Here is a 19,214-nt window from a genome sequence, read left to right on the forward strand (position 1 = left end):
CTTTTTTTTTTTTTTTTTTTTTTTTATTTATCTATTTTGGATTTAATAACACAATTATTCTTTTCATCAAGCTGTAAATATAATTAGGGTTACCAATAAAAACATCCAGTTAGATTTTATATTAACATTTATATTTAAAACCTACAGACATTAAATGGCAAGTACCAAAATAATTAAAATAAATCTGCAAATATATTCAAATATTGCTATACTTGCCACTTACTTTTCAGTATAAGGAATAGACAATTCAGAATACAATGAAGATGCCGGAGATACTGTAGATGCACGAGAACTGACAGATAAGCTTCGATCTGTTTCTCCTCCAATACTCTGTGCGTTTATTAAACGTGGTGATTCAGGCAAAATAATTTCAGCACTTTTCAGAATAGCTCTACCTTCAGCTAATCTCAATTTTTTTTCTTTTTCAAACTCTTCTCTCATTTTATTTTCTTTTCTCAGCCTTTCCTCTTCTTCAAATAATTGCATTTGCCTTAATTTTTCTTCAGCCTCTTGCTTTTCCTAGGATTAAAACAATTACATATAACTTAAAGTGCAGTTTTATAAATCATTTAAGGAAACAGTCTGCATCAAATTATTTACATCTATATAACTATATAATAATCTAAAATTAAAGACAATGTCATTATCAAAAAATTAAAAGGTGATTTATGACAAGGATTGCTTAAAGAGATCACATTTGCTCTAGACTGTTTTGATAACATCAATATGAAAAAGAATCCTACTATATATAAATTTCATTTAATTGATTTATTGGCAATATACTATATAAATATGCAGAATAATTTTATCATTTTTACACTAATTAAAAAAAAAACTTTCAGGACTTTAATTAGACACATTTTTTTAATATTTTAATTAGAAATAAGAGTATATAAAATTTATTAATAATGAACTGCCTTCTTAGTTCCCCAAAATTCATTTCTATAGCATTTCTGGCATTCATATAAATCTCTAATCTTAAAGTGTGCAACACCTTTTCATCTCAACAACTGTAAGAGATTCCTCATTTAATCCTCATCATCCTCATTTCCAGAAATTTTCTCATTTGCGCCTGAGGGAGCAAATGGCTCAGTGATTAATGATATAGCTTGAACTTTTTCATTAATATTCACCTAAGCTTTTATTCTTTAATGTTTTACAATTCACACAAGTAAAAGATATTGCATTTTGTTCTTCACCTTTCTCCATGTCATTAAGTACTGTAAGGCCCTCATGCTTAAAACAATTCTTTAATATGTTTTTGGAAATATTCCATCATTTAGCATAAGCTGTAGTTTAAGAAAATTAGTTTTCATGTAAACTTATTTGAACTTTATCACTCCTTTTCAAGTGATGATTTTGCTGATTTTTATAGCTATATTATACTTTCATAACTAGCTCTAAATATAGTAGATAGACCCCAAATAGACCATTTGTTTTTTCAGAACATGAAACATGAAAAGTTAACACTGCCCTCACTGGAATTCAAATTACAAAGCTTCCATCCACTAGCTGGACATTGCTATCCCATTACACCATGAAAACACACATGGGACGATGGAATAGTTCATTGTATTTTTTCCACTTGAAGGGTGACTAGGAAGAAACATGGGACTCTTTTAATCAAATCCAACTATTAACAAATTACCAACCAAAATATTTTAAGTCCGGGTGTCACTGTAAAGATTAAACTTTTGATGAAGAAAGCATGAAATACTAACTGTTATCTTGCCATGATTCAAACCACAAATCTTCCACACTTGCTAGCTAACATGCTAACCACTTACACCATGAAAGCATACATGAGGCAATGCAACAATTTATTGCCTAATAATTCCTTAACTACATAGTTTAATTTTAGACATGGTGATTACTAGAAGGAATAAAAATGCAATATACTTTAATGAGGTATTAATGCTATGCAACTGTCAGTCAGAATACAGACATTTTTTAGACCAGCTGTATTCAAATATGTAGTCACGTCAGTGAGGACCCCAACCCCCCAAAAAAATTAATATCACAACCCCAATCAGAGTGTTGACCCTTAATAATATAATATAAATTCAGATGTTTTAGGACTTTTATCCACCTTGCTACCTCATTTTGGGTGGTGACCCATAGTTTGAATACCACTGCTTTAGATCATTATGCTGTTTAAAACCCCATTCATTAAAAAATTTGATGATTATCCAAGCTTCTAAATTAAAACTTACACCATGAAAACATACATGGGACATTGATTTCAATAAATGATTACAATAAATGATAAATTCTCCATGCTCTGACATTAATGAATGAGACTTAAACAATCTGACAGCAATATTCAAATGACAATATTAACAATGATCAAATTAAGCTGTAACTACTATATATCTTCTAGGATAAATTTTAAGAGGTAAGTACTGATAATATTTTAATGCGAAGTAACATCAAACTTGATTGATGTTGTTCAGGGCTGTGGAGTTGGAGTCGGTAGATTTTTGGGTAAAAGAAGTCGCAGTCATTAAAAACATGTTGATTCTGACTCCAATGCGACTGTAACTACAGTTTTTGTTGGACAGTTTGAATTTGAAATGAAATTAAAGTGAATTGAAAAAAAAATTTAATGACAAACTGAGTTAATATTTTTATTTATGAATTATATACATAAATAAATAGTTATTTTCTATTTTACTGACATATTAATAAATAAATATAAGGGAGCAGGATAGATGTGATATTTGCCATTATTGATTAAACTGATTCATTTAGTTACAAATCTCATTGGTAAATTTAGGTAAGCAGCAATAGCAGCAAAAACTCAAAAAATTGATGCCATTCTTAGAGAGCGAGCAGGAATTGGAGCTATTATTGATCGAGCAACGTAATGGAGAAGTACATATTTGATGATACAGTGGTTTTTAGAATGAAAAACTTTTTCAGAACATTTAGATAACTCTAATTTTTCACTAACAGAAAGACTGGGGAATGATCTTGCAGAATTGGAAATTCTTCTTTCAACACCGTATATAGCCACAAAAAAGCTACAATCTGAAGAATTAACAGGAGGTGAGAATGTAAGACGATATAGATAACCCTAATGTCTCACTAAGAGAAAGACTGTGGAATGATCTTTCAGAATTAGAAAGAAACTCTTCTTACTACCAGGGCTGTGGAGTCGGAGTCGGGTAGATTTTTGGGTAAAAGGAGTTGGAGTTGCTAAAAACACATCGACTCCAGTTTTTGTTGGACAGTTTGAATTTGAAAGGAAATTAAAGTGAATTGAAAAAAAAAAATTAATGACAAACTGAGTTAATATTTTTATTTATGAACTATATACATTAATAAATAGTTACTTTCTATTTTATTGACATATTAGTAAATAAATATAAGGGAGTAGGATGGATGCGATATTTGCCATTATTGATTCAACTGATTCATTTAGTTACTAATCTCATTGGTGAATTGAGGTAAGAAGGAAGAACTCCCAAAACTGATGCCACTCTTAGGAAGCGAAAAGGAAAAGGAGCAACGCAATGGAGAAATGCATATTTTATGATATAATGGTTGTTAGGATTAAGAATTTTTTCAGAAGATGTAAATAACCCTAATATTTCACTAACAGAAAGACTGTGGAATGATCTTGCAGAACTGGAAATCCTCCTTTCAACACCATATATAGACACAAAAAAGCTACAATCTGAAGAATTCACAAGAGGTAACACTGGAAGAATGTGATGTTTGTTCTTTCTGAAACGGAGGGTTTATTGCAGAAGGAATCATTTCTTCAATGAAGAAAAGAGAAACTAGTTTGCTAGACAATAAGATAGCGCTGGGTTCAATATATGTAGATCCAAAACACCACATTTTGTTGGATGACAAACAAATTAAAAAGGCAAAGAAAGCCATCTACGAACTTTCATTAAGAATGAAATTATTCTTAGAGCAACTGGAGTATTCATTATTCTTAGAACAACTGGAGTATTCATTATTCTTAGAACAACTGGAGTATTCAAATCAGGACAGTCAAACTGCAGATATTGTAACTGAGTCTCTATCATCTTCTTCCACTGATGAATTAGATTTTGAGAAATATTTGGATAATATTGAAAAGGCTAAGGCAAAGGGAATGAAAATAAAGAACCAAGATCCTTTATATATAAAAATGAAAAAATACAAACAAGATTTATGCACGGCCTCTGAAAAAATAGATAAATATGACTGCTCTTGCAAGACACCTCTTTTAGAACTTACAAAAATCTATCCTGAAAAGTTAAAGGAAGTAGCCGTAACAGTAACAGCTCTTCTTCCTACTCAAGTCAGTGTGAAAAGACTCTTCTCAATTCTGCAGTTTATCAAAACAGATCTATGGTCCTCTAACAAAGAAGATCTTGCTGAAGTTTTACTGTTTCTTAGAAATTACTAATGCCAGTTTTTCATTTTCATAATAAAAGCTAAATAATATAAAAAATGTGCTATGCATCAAATTTTATCTGTAGCATCTACTACTTCTTTTATATTAAAAAAATAAGCTGTACCCATGTTTATATGTTTACATATACATGATGGAGTCGGAGTCATTAAAATTCAAGGAGTCGGTCATTTTCCCTACAGATTCCACAGCCCTGCTTTCTACAACATATATAGCCACAAAAAAGCTACAATCTGAAGAATTAACAGGAGGAGGAGAGAATGGAAGAATGTGATATTTGTTCTTTATGAGATGAAGAGTTTATTGCAGATGGAAACATTTCTTCAATGAAGGAAAGAGAAACTAGTTTGCTAGATACTAAAACCTTGCTGTGCTCAATATATGTAGATCCAAAACGCTGAATTTTGTTGGATGACAAACAAATTAAAAAAGGCAAAGAAATCCATTTGTGAACTTTCATTAAAAATTAAATTATTCTCAGAACAACTGGAGTATTCAAATCAGGACAGTCAAAGTGCAGACATTGCAACTGAGTCTCTATCATTCTCTTCCACAGATGAACGAGATTTTGAGAAATATTTGGATAATATTGAAAAGGCTAAGGCAAAGCGAATGAAAATAAAGAACCAAGAGACATTAGATATAAAAATGAAAAATTACAAACAAGATTTATACACGGCTTTTGATGATTGCTCTTGTAAGACACCTCTTTTAGAATTTATAAAAATCTATCCTGAAAAGTTAATGAAAGTAGCCCTAACAATAACAGCTCTTCCTCCTACTCAAGTCAGTGTGGAAAGACTCTTCTCAGTTCTGAAGTTTATCAAATCGGATCTATAGTCCTCTACCAAGGAAGGTCTTGCCGAAGTTATACTGTTTCTTATAAATTACTAATGCCAGTTTTTCCATTTCATAATAAATGCTAATTAACATAAAAAACTGCTATGCATCAATTTTTTCCTGAAGCATCTATTACTTCTTTTATATTAAAAAACATAAGCTGTGCATCTAATTAATTTGTTAGAAATTCTTAAAGAAGTTTCTATCTCTCTGCAACAACCCATCTTTTTACTACTTTGTGGGGTTTTAATACTTTGCAGGTCTTTTTAGTGCTTTGTGGTTTAAACAATCCTCTTAAGATTATCTTATATGTGTTCTCTAAGATTTAAGCCAGAAGAGTATGCAGATCTGTGTATTCAGTCTACAACAATATGGCTTTGAAACATGCCATGAACACAGGATAAATCACAACAAACATTATCATTTATAAAAATTAATGAATTTCTAACATCACTCATAAGTACAATAATTTTCAAAAAAATATTTTTTAGAAATCATGGTTTTTCTTTCAAACACTAAAAGCTCTGTACATCTGTTAACTCCATAACCTCTGCAATGGCCAATTTGAAGAATGTTTTTGGTGAAATAAGCTGTGTAGAATTCATACTAGATACACTACTAACAAGAATCGGACAATAAATAAAATCTTTCTTAGTCAATGAACATTTCAAAATACTAAGGGTAGATATTTACTTTCCATGCTTGCATAACTGGCACACACTATAACAGCTTGCTGGTAAATTCTAATTTAATTCAGACCAACCAGTGGCCAAATGGTTTAAGACCTACGAATACTGGTAGTTCAACTGGTTTGGGTTTTATACCAAATGAACGGGCAGGCTGCAAGGTTGATGTTCACAGTTGTCTCCTTTTATAACAATATTATTACACATCAGTTTCCCTCAGAGAGTCCTCCACAAAGGCATCCTTCCAATTAAGGATAGAGCCTTTGTGGCTTTGCCATATTCAAATAACATAATTTAATTCATATGCTTAGATGCAATCCAGTATGAAATTCTGGCCCCTATACTTTAAAGAAGATTCTTTTGTTAGCTTGCCAGTAGTAATGCAACAATATCTTTTACTAAATTAATTACTTTTACCATTATTATTACTGCCTTATGATGATCTGCTGAGTAATTTCATGTCATCAACAAATATTACACCTTCTGGTACCTAATCTACTTTTTGAAAACTATTTCCACAACTGAGCAGTTATGTAGTTAATTCCAACTGATTTGTAACACATAAGTAGTGGCTTCCTTTCTTATAATTTATTTACTCACAATTTTGAAATCTCTAAAATTATTCAGATATTTTTCAATTTTATGGCATTTGTCTTAACGCAAAACAAAATATAGACATACGGAAAACTGATCAAAACATGCAAAATACACCCTGTCTATATGTTTCCAATTCAACTTTTACCGCTATTTAGAAATCTGTTACTCTGATGTGACTCTATACATTGCAGAACTGTCAACCTGTTAGTCACATGTGTCAGACTTGTCACTCAATTTCATCAGCAAATTAAACATCAGCAAATTGACATCAGTTATTAAAAGATGTGGCACCAAATTATAAACCATGCTCTAAAACGGTTTGATTTATTTAATTATGACCCCACAAAAAGGAGGCATGCCTTCTTAAAGGACATTCTAAGGGAAATTGGTTCATATTCATGTTGCACAAGGGGAAAACCATACAACGACTATGCAACCAGCTCATTTGCCTCTGATCAAACCCAGGTCAAACCACCAGCACTCGGTGATTTTACCTTTCAGCTGCTCAGCGGGCACTTGCATCATAGTAAAAATAATACTATTTTGAAGCAAATCATTTAAAAATTTGTATGTGTAGTATGTATGCAAAATTTAATATTGTGATTAACAAAAAAAGTAAATAAGGCCTTGCAGTCAAAAACTATAATTGTATATGAAGTTATATGCTTAATAGGAGGATTATACTTTTTTTTTTAAATATTTTTCAGAAATGTAAAAATTTAGCTTTAGAAATTTATTCTCAACAGATCAAATTCTCAAATTCTTTGAGATCAAATTGTCAACAGAATTTGAACAGAAGTGAAAAGGAAAGGTTAATAAATCAGGACGTCAAGAGTCAACTGACAAAAACAAAACTTACTTTCAGAAAACTACTTTTTTTTTTTTTTTTTTCCCTATAATCCGATTTAGGGAACTGTTAGTTATTTTAATCTTACAACTGAAATGTGAAACTGAATGTGTATGAGAAGCTAAATCAATATCTTCCAATTTTCAATTTCCAACTGATAAAAAATTAATAACATGGAATTTGGTAATTTAAATGTAGCAGCATATAACTCACCACTTAAATATTCAAATGCTATAAATTTTGCATAAATTGAATCAAAAAAGTATCTAGGTTTAAAAACATGCTATATTTAATAACTCCAGGTACTAAAGTATCAACAAACTTAGAAAGATTCTTTGGAAATAATTCACAAATAGTTCACTTCCAATATATCTGAATTTCGAAGCAGTGTTAAAAATACCTTTAACATTGTCAATTACTAATGTGAGTGATAAAAGAAGCTTCAGCAAATTGCAAATAATAAAATTTATATACGATCTTCATTAGATCAAGAAAACCATTCAAACATGGTCATTCTCTCTAACAGAACATGAATCTGGTAATTAAGTAGACTCAATTAATGCTACTTAATTACCAGATTCATGTTCTGTTAGAGAGAAACATGAATCTGGTAATTAAGTAAATAATGGGAAATACTGATTTTTGGGGAAAATGCTGATTTTGTTCCCCCGTCCTCCCCCAACCTTCCACTTAAGTTTTCAGACACCTTGAATTCTACAAAGGAACATGCATTTACCTCTTTGCCTCAAATGGAAAAATACCTACACACAAATCTGTTCATTTAAACAGTGGTTTCCAAGGATTTATTAACGATGCTTTCGCTGGTATTTTTTGTATCAGTTTCTACATCTGCTTTAAAATACAAAATATTTTCTATCTAAAAAATTGGAATAAAATACTAATTTTAAAAAAAGAAAAAAAAAATTAATGACCCACTTTTATTTTCAGCTAATTTGTAATAACAACAGTGAAAAGATTTGGAATATATACCACCCATTAACAATGTCACCACATATAAGCACAAAATCAATAAGCATACATAAAAACTATGCTAATATTTAAGGAGCATTCTAGGTAAATTAATAATTACGAGAGGAAAATAAGAAAAATGTTGGATACTGTGTTTAAAGATTAAAATTAGTATTTTTAAATGTACATCAAACAATAAAATACATACATGACTTACAATAATATTTAATTTCCAACTTTTAGATCACATTTTAATTTATACCCAAACAGCACGTACGTTGGTATGATATAATTTAAATTGCAAACACTAAATATGATAATAAATTATGAATCAGTACTTTTCTGTTTCGCCGGCACAAATCTCGCCAAGCACACTTTGTTGGCAACATAAAAACACAAATACACATAAACAGTATACACATAAAAAAATTTTAACAAACGTTAATTCTAAGAATTTTTTATTTTGAAGGCATAAGCATTTTAATATGGTTTAAATTTTTGTAAAAGGACAATAAATAAAGACAATAAATTTGTAAAAGACATTAATTTAAGAATTTACTATGCTTTTATGGTTCAACATCCTGAGTCGCCGGTTCGTACAACGTGACCCCAAGTGATCTCATTTCATCTAAACTAAGCTACAAAAATCTAATTCTCTCAGTAATTATCTACACTAATTTCAAGTTAAATCTTAATTTGGAATACAAGTTTAAATGCAAGAATATTTCAATTCATACGAACAGCTTACTCAAAAATTATGTAAAACCACAGTGCTTTACTTCGCTAGTGCATTCTCATTAGAATTGATGAATTTAACCCTTGATTTCGCCTTCAGGTGAGCAGTATAATTGCATTCTAATTGACTTAATTACCACTAATTATCTTAAGGCATAAAAAAATTTAAATATCTTGTAAAAATTCTATGTAATTGTATGCCAGTATTGAAAGAAACAATCAATCTGATAAGAAATGGTTGCGACAACTTTTGAAAATGAGGCGTGAAACGTTACCAGCGAAGATAATCCATTTGGCATCAGTTGTAACATTATTGGTGACTTTATCGTTTGTGCCAGCAAAACGGAAAAATACCTATGAATCTTCTCTATACTATTGTGCTGAATTTTAAACTAAATGTAATCAACAAATATCTGTTACTCTAGTAAGTTACTTTAAAACAGGCCCTTCAGTCTAATTTTACCTCATAACTGGTAACGGTCTCAAGCCCAACCATGTAGTCAAACAACAGTTGCCACAGATGATCGAGTTCCCCGTTTTTTGCTCCCACTTTACTTCAATTCCGTGTATTTCACTTCATGTAAAGCACATGAATTTGAAGTACAGCCTCAAATGAAGTTGGGAAAATAAATGCTTGGTGGCAACTACATATTAGAATAAAAAATAAACGAGGATGAAAAGACATTGGAGTACCTATTTTAAAGTAACAAACTTTAGAAAACAGTTGCACATAAAAATAACATTTTAGCATACTATTTGTCATTCAGTTGCATCTAAAATTACTATTTATTCTTATAAAACTATTAAAGCATACTGCATTATTAAAAATACATAATTTTGAACTTAAAGTCTTAGTTTGAATTGTGATGATACACGATTAAAAATTACAGTCTCAAATCATTTACGATATACCCAATTAATCAAAACAGCAGGGCAAAACTCAGAATAAGAATGATGCTGTTCTAACATATCGGAGAGCAGGATGGCCTGTTTAGAGATATGCCTGTTCCAGCAGACCAGATGTTCCACAGTATTGTACACATGCATGTAACATGAAAAAAGAAGTAATCTAACAAATGTCTAGAAAGAAGTCTAACTACTCTAACTTGCTAAAGGTGGCAATATTTCTAAAATTGTAAAGTTTATGAGGTACATTTTTGGTTTGGGTAGAAGAAGAATACAGTTTAAGGGTAAAAAGAACAAAATGATAAGCAGAAAGATTTTCCATTAACCCACTGTCCAATAATAACAGTTTTGTGAAAACTGAATTCAATTCTCATAACAGATCCTTATCTTTGGCATCTTCACCCCATATCAACTCTCAAATCATGTGTGTAACCATATTTGTTCTATTGTTTGCTTATGCAACTAAATTAATTGACCAATTTTTATTACAAATCAATTGCTGAATAATTCCAAACTGAGTGCCTATTATAAGTTATTAAAGCCAGTTAAAAAAGATGATGTTTAATTACGAACATAAATCACCCATGAAATCTCACATTTATGGCACCAAGAGCTGTTACCAGTGCCAATAGTGAATTTTTAGTACAATGACGAAATTTGAAAGCAACCCTCAGTGTTCATGTTCTTTTGAATATCCAACAACTCCCCATTCTGGCTAAGTTTATTGCATTATTTTATCATGGAGCATCTATATTCTTTGTCCCCTTATACCTAAATAATTAACTGTTTCTCTAATTCTCTATGATGAGTGGATTCATATTATTCTAATACAAGCCTTGTATAATCTATTCCATTCAGAATGTGCTTATGAATTAAACCGTACAATAAAAAGAAAATAGCACTGTTTGATTACATGTATATAAAAGCAAAAGAAATACTTTTTCCTCTTTCCACTTCTGGTACTTCTGAGTATAAGAAGCTAAAATTGAAGATTTGACTTTCTCAGCAATACCAAATATGGATTCCAATTTCTGAAAGAAAATGTCATTAAAATTTAAAAATAACTTCTACTCTTAAAATGTTTTTAAAGAATATAGATATTTACTTTATGAATAACTGCATTATAATCTACAATTTTCAAAAATAAAATTAATATACATTTAGGAAAAGCAGATAATTCAAAGAAAACTGATTATATCCTGTAAACAAGAGTGCATAAAAGCTTGATTTTTTTTTTTTTTTTTTTTTAATTTCAATGAAGTCCCCCTCCCCCAATGGCGAGAACTTGCCTATAATGGCATTGACTACTCCTAAGGCCAGAAATGTTGGCCATTATATTGGGGAGGCACCTAATAGGCAGCCACCGCTACCTCCTATGAAGGAACAGACAATTTTACATCCATGCCTTCTCCGGGATTCGAACTTGGTCCCTTCAGTAACGCAGTCAGGCTCCCCTCGGTATCGCAATCAGGCTTCCCTCGGTATCGCAATCAGGCTCCCCTAACCACTGCACCGACTGGGTGGCAAGTTTCAATCAAGTAAAAAATCTGAAAGCTTTCAGTTTTTATATTTCGCTCAAAAGGGCATTTTTTTCATTTACACATACATACATGTTTTGAGAGCATTTGGGTTAATGTACCTTTGGGCTAAAAATATTTAAAAACAGCATATCTTTAGAATTTCCAACAGACAATTTCGCATGCTGGAAATAAAAATATTTTATTCTGTACAGTGTATTTTATTGCTTAATTTGAAATTGTTGAGTTTGTTAATCAAATATAAAAAATGAAATAGATAATAAAACAAATTTGAAATTCAAGCTTCGGGCTTCCAGGTGCCCATATTTGGTTGGAGGACTACATTATTCAAAATTTGATGGCTGTAGGTATTGTTTTTTTTTCACAATGCGAGAAACATACATTCATGCATATTTCTTTAAATATAATACAAGACGATAATATTTGGTGCCAACAATCTGTGAAGTGATACAACCGTTTACATATATACGTGTATAGTGAGTTGACCCAAAATGTTGTTTCAAAACTAATAGCCCTTCTGGGCTAACACCCCTTTGAACTAATAAAATATTCAAAACTGCATGAAACTTACTTTATAACAAGAGTAAATCTATTTTTAAAAATGAAAGATTTGCAATGGAATAATATTATTATACATTTCATTATTGAAATTTATTTCATTTATGACATTTACAACTTAAAATATTAAATATGAAAGAAATTAATCAGATGTTATCAATATATTTTGCAATTTTTACAGATGAAAATTAAGTTCAAAAGAAATTTTAATTTCATTTCAAAGATCTTATAAGACAATTCCAAAAATACATAAGAATATTAAAATATTCACATTATTTTATAAATAATAATCTATATTTAAGAATGATACTTAATGACAAAAATTTTGGTGCAAAAATATAAATAATGGAAATATATCTGTGCAAATTATTTCTAAATAATACCTTTCTAGTTTCAATTTTTTCAGAATCTGGCAATAATTGATATTCAGGGTGCTTTGGTACTTGCTCTATGAATAACCTGAATAGAAGTAAATGTTATCATCAATATTAAGTTTTAATTCCATTTATTATTATAAATATTAAATTCTTAATTCTAAATTAAAACATAAATAAATATTATCTTAGAATCAATTTTAAATATTAAAGGCCTCTCTCCAGTTGGCAGATAATCTTGCATGCTTTGCCTGAATTAAAATCAAACAACTAAAAAATTTATATAAAAAAAGGGTATTTTTGAATAATCCACCCAACCCCCTGCAAAGTCAGCAATCACAGGGGACTAATTTTTCACCAACCTAACATGTAAAAAACAGTAGCCTCTTAAAAAAATGGTAGCACACTGAAAATTACATAAAACAGCAATGACTTAAATTAAAAACACGGGAAACATTCATAACAAAACAGTAAAAATTACATAAAACAATCATACATAACAAGATGCTAAAAGTTTCATAAAACAGTCACAAATTAACTAAATTAAAAATGCAACAAACATCCGTAATCAAAAGCTTAACTTTCTATTTTTTCAGTCATCTTCTAATAAGTTCCAAGCTACATTTGTTCATTTGATCAGTACCCATCTCACTCTCATAGCCCCAGTATCTTCCGACAAGCTGGCATCTAAACGCCATATGGCTAACATCCCTGTCAGAGCGGCAAATAGTCTTCTACAGAGAACTGCAGAATTCTCAACATTATAGAACAAACTGGCACTGCTCTTCACATGCACATCTACTCATTTTAACATTAAAAATGTTAGGGATTGCACAAATTAGTTTAATGGAACGTGTATTTTTACATTTTCTACTAGAGGGTAAAATGTCATATTTCTGAAAAAAAACAGAATGCTCCCCCCCCCCAATAGCAAGAGCACAGTGGTTACAAGGAGGAAGGACTCCACACACTAATCACAATAAATAAAAATCACAAACATTAGCCTCAGATTTCAAAACTGTGTGAATTATTACCACCACAACAGAGACAGACAGTGACAAAATATGTGTGAAACCATTAATGGATTGCCAGAAAAATACATTTTCATGAAAGTCTGGGTTGCCTAGTTTGGCAACATAGTGCTTTTCCCAGAGATTCTTGTCAAAGTTGGGTTGATAATGCGATAGTACCCAAAAAAAAAAAAAAAAAAAAAAAAAAACTCTCTTCTACTTTAAAAATGGTACACCACTCAAAAAAAAAAAAAAAAAAAAAAAATTGAAATTTTGTAAAATTTGGAGCGAAATTTACGGAGAAATTCACAAATTTATGTTGGCACTTTTTTTTCAGTTTGCGCCAAAAATAGTTAGTTCACTTGGCCAACTTCTTAATATGTGGCAACCTAGTTTCCTTTCCTGTAAGAGAAAAAAAAGTCACCATCGTTCCTTTCTTCCAAATAATATTCTTTATATTATATTTTTAATTATAACTTATTATTTTAAGTAATTTTTCCTTTTTCGAATTTCATTTTAATTGTTTAAGTTGCATGTTGTTGTTTTTTTCTTTTTTTTCTTTTTTTTTTTTTTTTTGAATAACTGTTTTAAAATTTCTATTTACCTATTCGAACTGAGTAAATAAAGGTGCAGCATTTATTCATTTATTTTTTTTTTTTTCAAATAGTTTTCTTTATATATATTTTTTGTCGTAGTTATTATTTTAGGTAATTTTTAAATTTTTATACTTTTATTTTAACTGTTTATGTTGCATTGTCTCTTCAGATAATTGTTTTAAAATTTTCTATTTATTCCTTCGAACTGAGCATTTTAAATATATTTATTAATATAAATTTTCCAGAATTTTATTTTATTTATTTAAATTGCGTTTCTTTCAGAAGAATACTTTGCAACCCAGACTACGATGCGTTTGAAAACTGCATATATTAAAAGAGAAAATACAGTAAAGCACAGTTAACATGCATTTCAATGTTCCGTTCAGAAAAGCTATATATAAATAAGAGAGATGTATAACTGACATTTTAACTTAGGATGACTTGCATACACTGCTTTGAACAGTTTTATCATTGTGCCCATCGCTTTACACAATTTTATCCTACATTTGGTTTCTTAAAATGTTATTCATATTTTAGTCAAATATTTTATTTTTGAAATCGCAAGAATCAAATTTCATAAGATTAAAAGGTTTCAAATTTAAAAAAAATACTAATATTTAATTTATGCAAAATTTTTTTTTTCTTCTCTTTTTCTTCAGGCATTCTACTTTATTCTTGCTTTTTTTCTTTAGGCATTCTGCAAGTATATTAAAAAGCATCCAACTTTTCGAAATATCTTGATATTTCTGACAATCATTTTAAATAAAGTTATCGCCTTCCATTTTATAAAGGCCCAGAAACGGCCGAGCGGTAAAGTCGCTGAACATTGGTAGTTTACTCCTGGGTTCGAATCCCAGTAAACTGCTGGTTGCATGGGCGTTTCGTGGCTTTTCTCATGTGTACTGTGTGTGACAGCTGGTTTCCCTTAGAAAGTTCTTCCCGAAGTATTTTGTCAGAGCCTTTATCAGTCTTTAGAGGCTAAACATTTTGAAGGTATGAGGAGAAAGGAAAGACTGGTTTCATCAAGAGGTTTTGGTTTATTTAATTATGACAAAACACACTAGGGCTATCAGCCTAAAGGGAGGGATGCCTTCGTGGAGGTCTTTCTAAGGGAAACTGGCTCGCATACACGTTACACATGGGGAAAACCACGAAAATGCCCTTGCAGTCCGTTTGCAGGATTCGAACCTCGGACCGAACTACCAGTGTTCAGCGACTTTACCACTCGGCAGCTGTTTCATCAGGAGGGAACGAATGCGCCTTTAGGTGACATCCACATACAATACTGGATAAACTCCTGAATCTTCAAATAATTCGACTGAGAAAATCATGGGATTCTCCATTTATGATACGATATGATGTTCTATAACATAATTTATACAACCATATAGTCTAAAACCAGTCGCTCTTCACTTTAATCTGCAATGATATCGTTTTTGTCTTTTCAGCTTACACAAGCTCGATTGATGGTATTTGCTCGTGTACACGTCCAAGTGTTTTCTCTTTGAACGCCTAAATTTTTTGAAGTATCCTGAAAGTATATTCAAAAGCGTCCAACTTTTTAAAACATCTTGGTATGTCTGACAGCCAAATTTCCCTGCAAATGTTTGCTTACTTTTCTCCCTAATTTTCTTCTTTCCTTCTACAGTTATTTTCAGTGCTCGCACGAGAGAATTAAGATTTTTCGATTGCTAGACTTCCATAAATTTTGCATTCTTGTCAATTTTTTAAAATATTAATTACATGAATTGCATTTCAGCTGAAGACAGCTTTTAATTTTCTCATCATTTTAACTATAAATAAAGTTTAAAGTGAAGTCCAAAGGATAGATATTTTAAATAAAAGATTTTTGCTAAATGACAAAGAAATAAAACAGTCCAGCAGGGTTTATTCTGTACCACCGAGTAACCCGATTCTTATAACGGCTGAAACAATCTAAATCATATTAAAGATCATGTTTTTTTAAACAATCTACAACGGGAGAGAAAAATTAGCTTCTTAAAACATTCTTTCTAAGAGAATTAATATAAAAGATTATATTTATATATATTTTTTTTAAGCTGGGACTTGAACTAAACTGTCAAACTTTTAAAGTTTAATTTACATGGTGGTTATAATTAAAGTTTCAATTTGAAATGATCATAAAAGGAAAACTACCGAACCAAATGTTATCAAACTTGGGAATCGTGTAAAGGAGGTTATGGGAATTTATTTTCCATGGAAAAAAAAAAAGAGTTCAAAAACTCCCCATTAGGGGAAAAATGGCGCTGTATACAATATTGTTAAATGAAATAAGACACGAAAACATCTGTTTAAAATGTGTTTAATATTTTCCGAAACGTGTTACAAAGCATATTCCATGTAGCGTTCAGCATTTTCCGAAAGCAAGTTAAATCTTGTTACTGCATTCTCAACACCAGCTCTTAGCATATCAGGAGGAATGTTATGGACATGTCAGTGTATCACATTTTTCATTTCTGCCAAATTGTTCAGATTATCACCATAAACAGTGCTTTTGAGATAACCCCATAGCAAAAAGTCACAGAGGTCTGGTGGGAAGAGGGGAAGTGTTGGCCTATAAGACTTTCATTCGTGAAATGTTGCCTAAGTAACTGTGCGACACACGTGATGTGGGGCCCATCCCTGCATAAAAATCGCAGTATCTAAAATGCCATGTTACTGCAGTTCATGTATCACGAAACATTTTAACATTGACTCTAAGTGAGCTGCAATCACAGTGGCCAGCTGTCGACTGCTCTTCAGAGAAAAAAGGTTCAGTTATAAAACTAGCTGTGACTCAACACTAAACAGTGTGGAATGACTGCTATGCAAACGGCAACTGCTTTGCCTACTGAAAAAATGCAGTAGGAGAATGCAATGGAACTAGATAGATAACATGAGGGATTTCTTTGGCCCAAATCGATTAAAAGCGTTTTGAATCAGTATCTTCATATATTTTAGTGCCGAATTCAGGCTTCAAAAATTACAAATTAGCGATCTGTAAGAAAACGATTTCCAGATTGTGCGCACTTGTGCGAGTGATTTGCGATCTCACATTTTCTAATCGCTAATTCGTGGTTTTCACGGACGAATTTCTCACTTACACGGATAGCACACTCGACTTTTATTGAATTTAATGCTTTTAAATGGTAATTTGCCTACTTCAAAGTTTCTTAAGGGTATACAACATATTAAACCCGTGTAACAAAAGGTTAAGTTAGATTCCGACCCATATTTCATATAACAATATTGCATACAGCGCCATTTCCCCCCTGGTGGTGAGGTTTGAACTTCCTTTTTTTCGCGGAAAATAAATTCCCATGACCTCCTTTACACGATTACCAAGTTTGATAACAGTTGATCCAGTAGTTTTCCTTTTATGACCGTTTCAATGTGGAACTTTAATTATAACCACTCTGTATATTATTAAATTTTAATTTGAAGCTATGCGTTATATGTATACCATGCGTAAATTTTTCGCTTTTATGGAAAAATAAAGAATCGAAGCAAATAAACTTAGGATAATGGACCAAAACTGAAAAAATTTCCCCTCCCTCCGAAAATAAAATATTGAAACTTCGACCTTAATTTATTGGGTTATTGAAATATTTAATTTGACTTATCTTCTAAGTTCTAGTTCCGACAACAATTCCGTCAAAAATTCCGAATTACTTAAGCTGAAGTAAAAGATTTAGTAATATTCACTGTATGTTAATAAAGTAATCAGAGCGTAATAAAAATAGATTATAGAATTTACGCTGATGCAACTTTTTGTTTGACTGCACAACATGTAATAGAAGAAAAGGCTTGTAGAGATCTGTTTTTGACATGCCTCTAAAAGTAGATGTCATACTCCTTTTGCCTCTTCAATGTCAAAAAACTTTCCTTTGAAAGGCAACTTTAGGTTTTGGGAAAGAAAAAAAAATCACAAGAAGACAAATTTGAAAAACACGCAGGACGATTGAGTACACATACTTATTTTCGAAACACAAGTGGTTCTCCAACTGGTTATTGAATAATGAAAAGATGCATTGTCATGCAATACAAAACATTTGGAATACGTTTTCTGACTGAAAACGTAAGATTAAAAGTCATCTGCTTAATTCACAGCCATTTAGAAGTCGACTACTCGGGCAATTGCAGAATCGTTTTGATCCTGAGCTTGTAAGACAAACCTAATATCACTGGATTTAAACACTTCTTTAATCTTCCGAGAACGTTCCTGCTTTAGCTCATATTCCAAGAATATTATTAAGTGAATACAATTATTGCAAAAGAAATTGAATATTCATTTGCACTATGGCTTGGTAGTTTACTAATGAGTTAACAAAACTTAAATTCTGCTTTTTGTGTCTACGAATACAACAATATTTTAAATATTTACAAAAAAAATATTAAATTGGAGATTTAATTGGAGCCTCACCAGTTGCCTAGCATTTGAAGATTGTTAAGTACTAATTGTTTGTTGCGAAGTCTAACCCAGGCTGCATGGTTGGTTTTCGTAGTTTTCTAGGTTCTGTTTACAAAGGTTCTCTATGAAAGCATCTTAATCAAATAGCTCCCATGTTCTTTCTATGTTCAAATAACGAACTAACCTAGTTTAAGCACGATTTCCAAGTGAAGTTACTAGCAAAACCCAAATACTCATTAAAAATCATGTAGCTTGCCAATCGGGAGTAACATGAAAGATACGGCGCCAATAATTGAATTGCAGTTATGGTAAGCTGTTTATAAACTTCGATGGTCATTCCTTAATTAAATAGCCCACCATCGGCCGAGCGGTAAAGACGCTGAACACTGGTAGTTCGGTCCGAGGTTTGAATCCCGCGAACGGGCTGGCCGAATGGGTGTTTTTGCGGTTTTCCCCATGTGTAACGTGTATACAAGCCAGTTTACCTTAGAAAGTCCTCCACAAAGGCATCCCTCCCTTTAGGCAGATAGCCTTCGTGTTCTTTGCCATAATTAAATAATCCAATCCAATCCAATCCTTAATTAAATATAATTGATTTGTAACTTCTACTAGAACTGATGGTAAGAAATGAAGTGCAAATAAATAATATCGTGTGCAATCTTGATTAATATAAAATTAAAAATATTTGCACAGAAAAATATTTGCATTCAGACAGAAAGTTTTTTGAAATATTTGC

General features: G+C 31.3%; 1 protein-coding gene across 6 annotated transcripts in view; it reads right to left on the reverse strand.

Annotated features, from left to right (window-relative positions):
- LOC118186057 (STAM-binding protein-like A) overlaps positions 1-19,214 on the reverse strand; it is a 99,326-nt gene that overhangs the window by 28,778 nt on the left and 51,334 nt on the right. For all 6 annotated transcript variants that reach the window (XM_085813311.1, XM_085813310.1, XM_085813309.1 and 3 more), the window contains 3 exons: positions 12,471-12,546; positions 10,930-11,022; positions 224-519 (listed from right to left, as the gene is read on the reverse strand). In XM_085813311.1, the coding sequence (XP_085669437.1) occupies positions 224-519; positions 10,930-11,022; positions 12,471-12,546 (465 nt within the window). The remainder of the gene's footprint in view (positions 1-223; positions 520-10,929; positions 11,023-12,470; positions 12,547-19,214) is intronic.

The sequence above is a fragment of the Stegodyphus dumicola genome, chromosome 3 (genome assembly GCF_044657685.1).
Source record: "Stegodyphus dumicola isolate Sdum_Otavi_A_Nest chromosome 3, ASM4465768v1".
Classification (NCBI taxonomy): Eukaryota; Metazoa; Arthropoda; class Arachnida; order Araneae; family Eresidae; genus Stegodyphus; species Stegodyphus dumicola.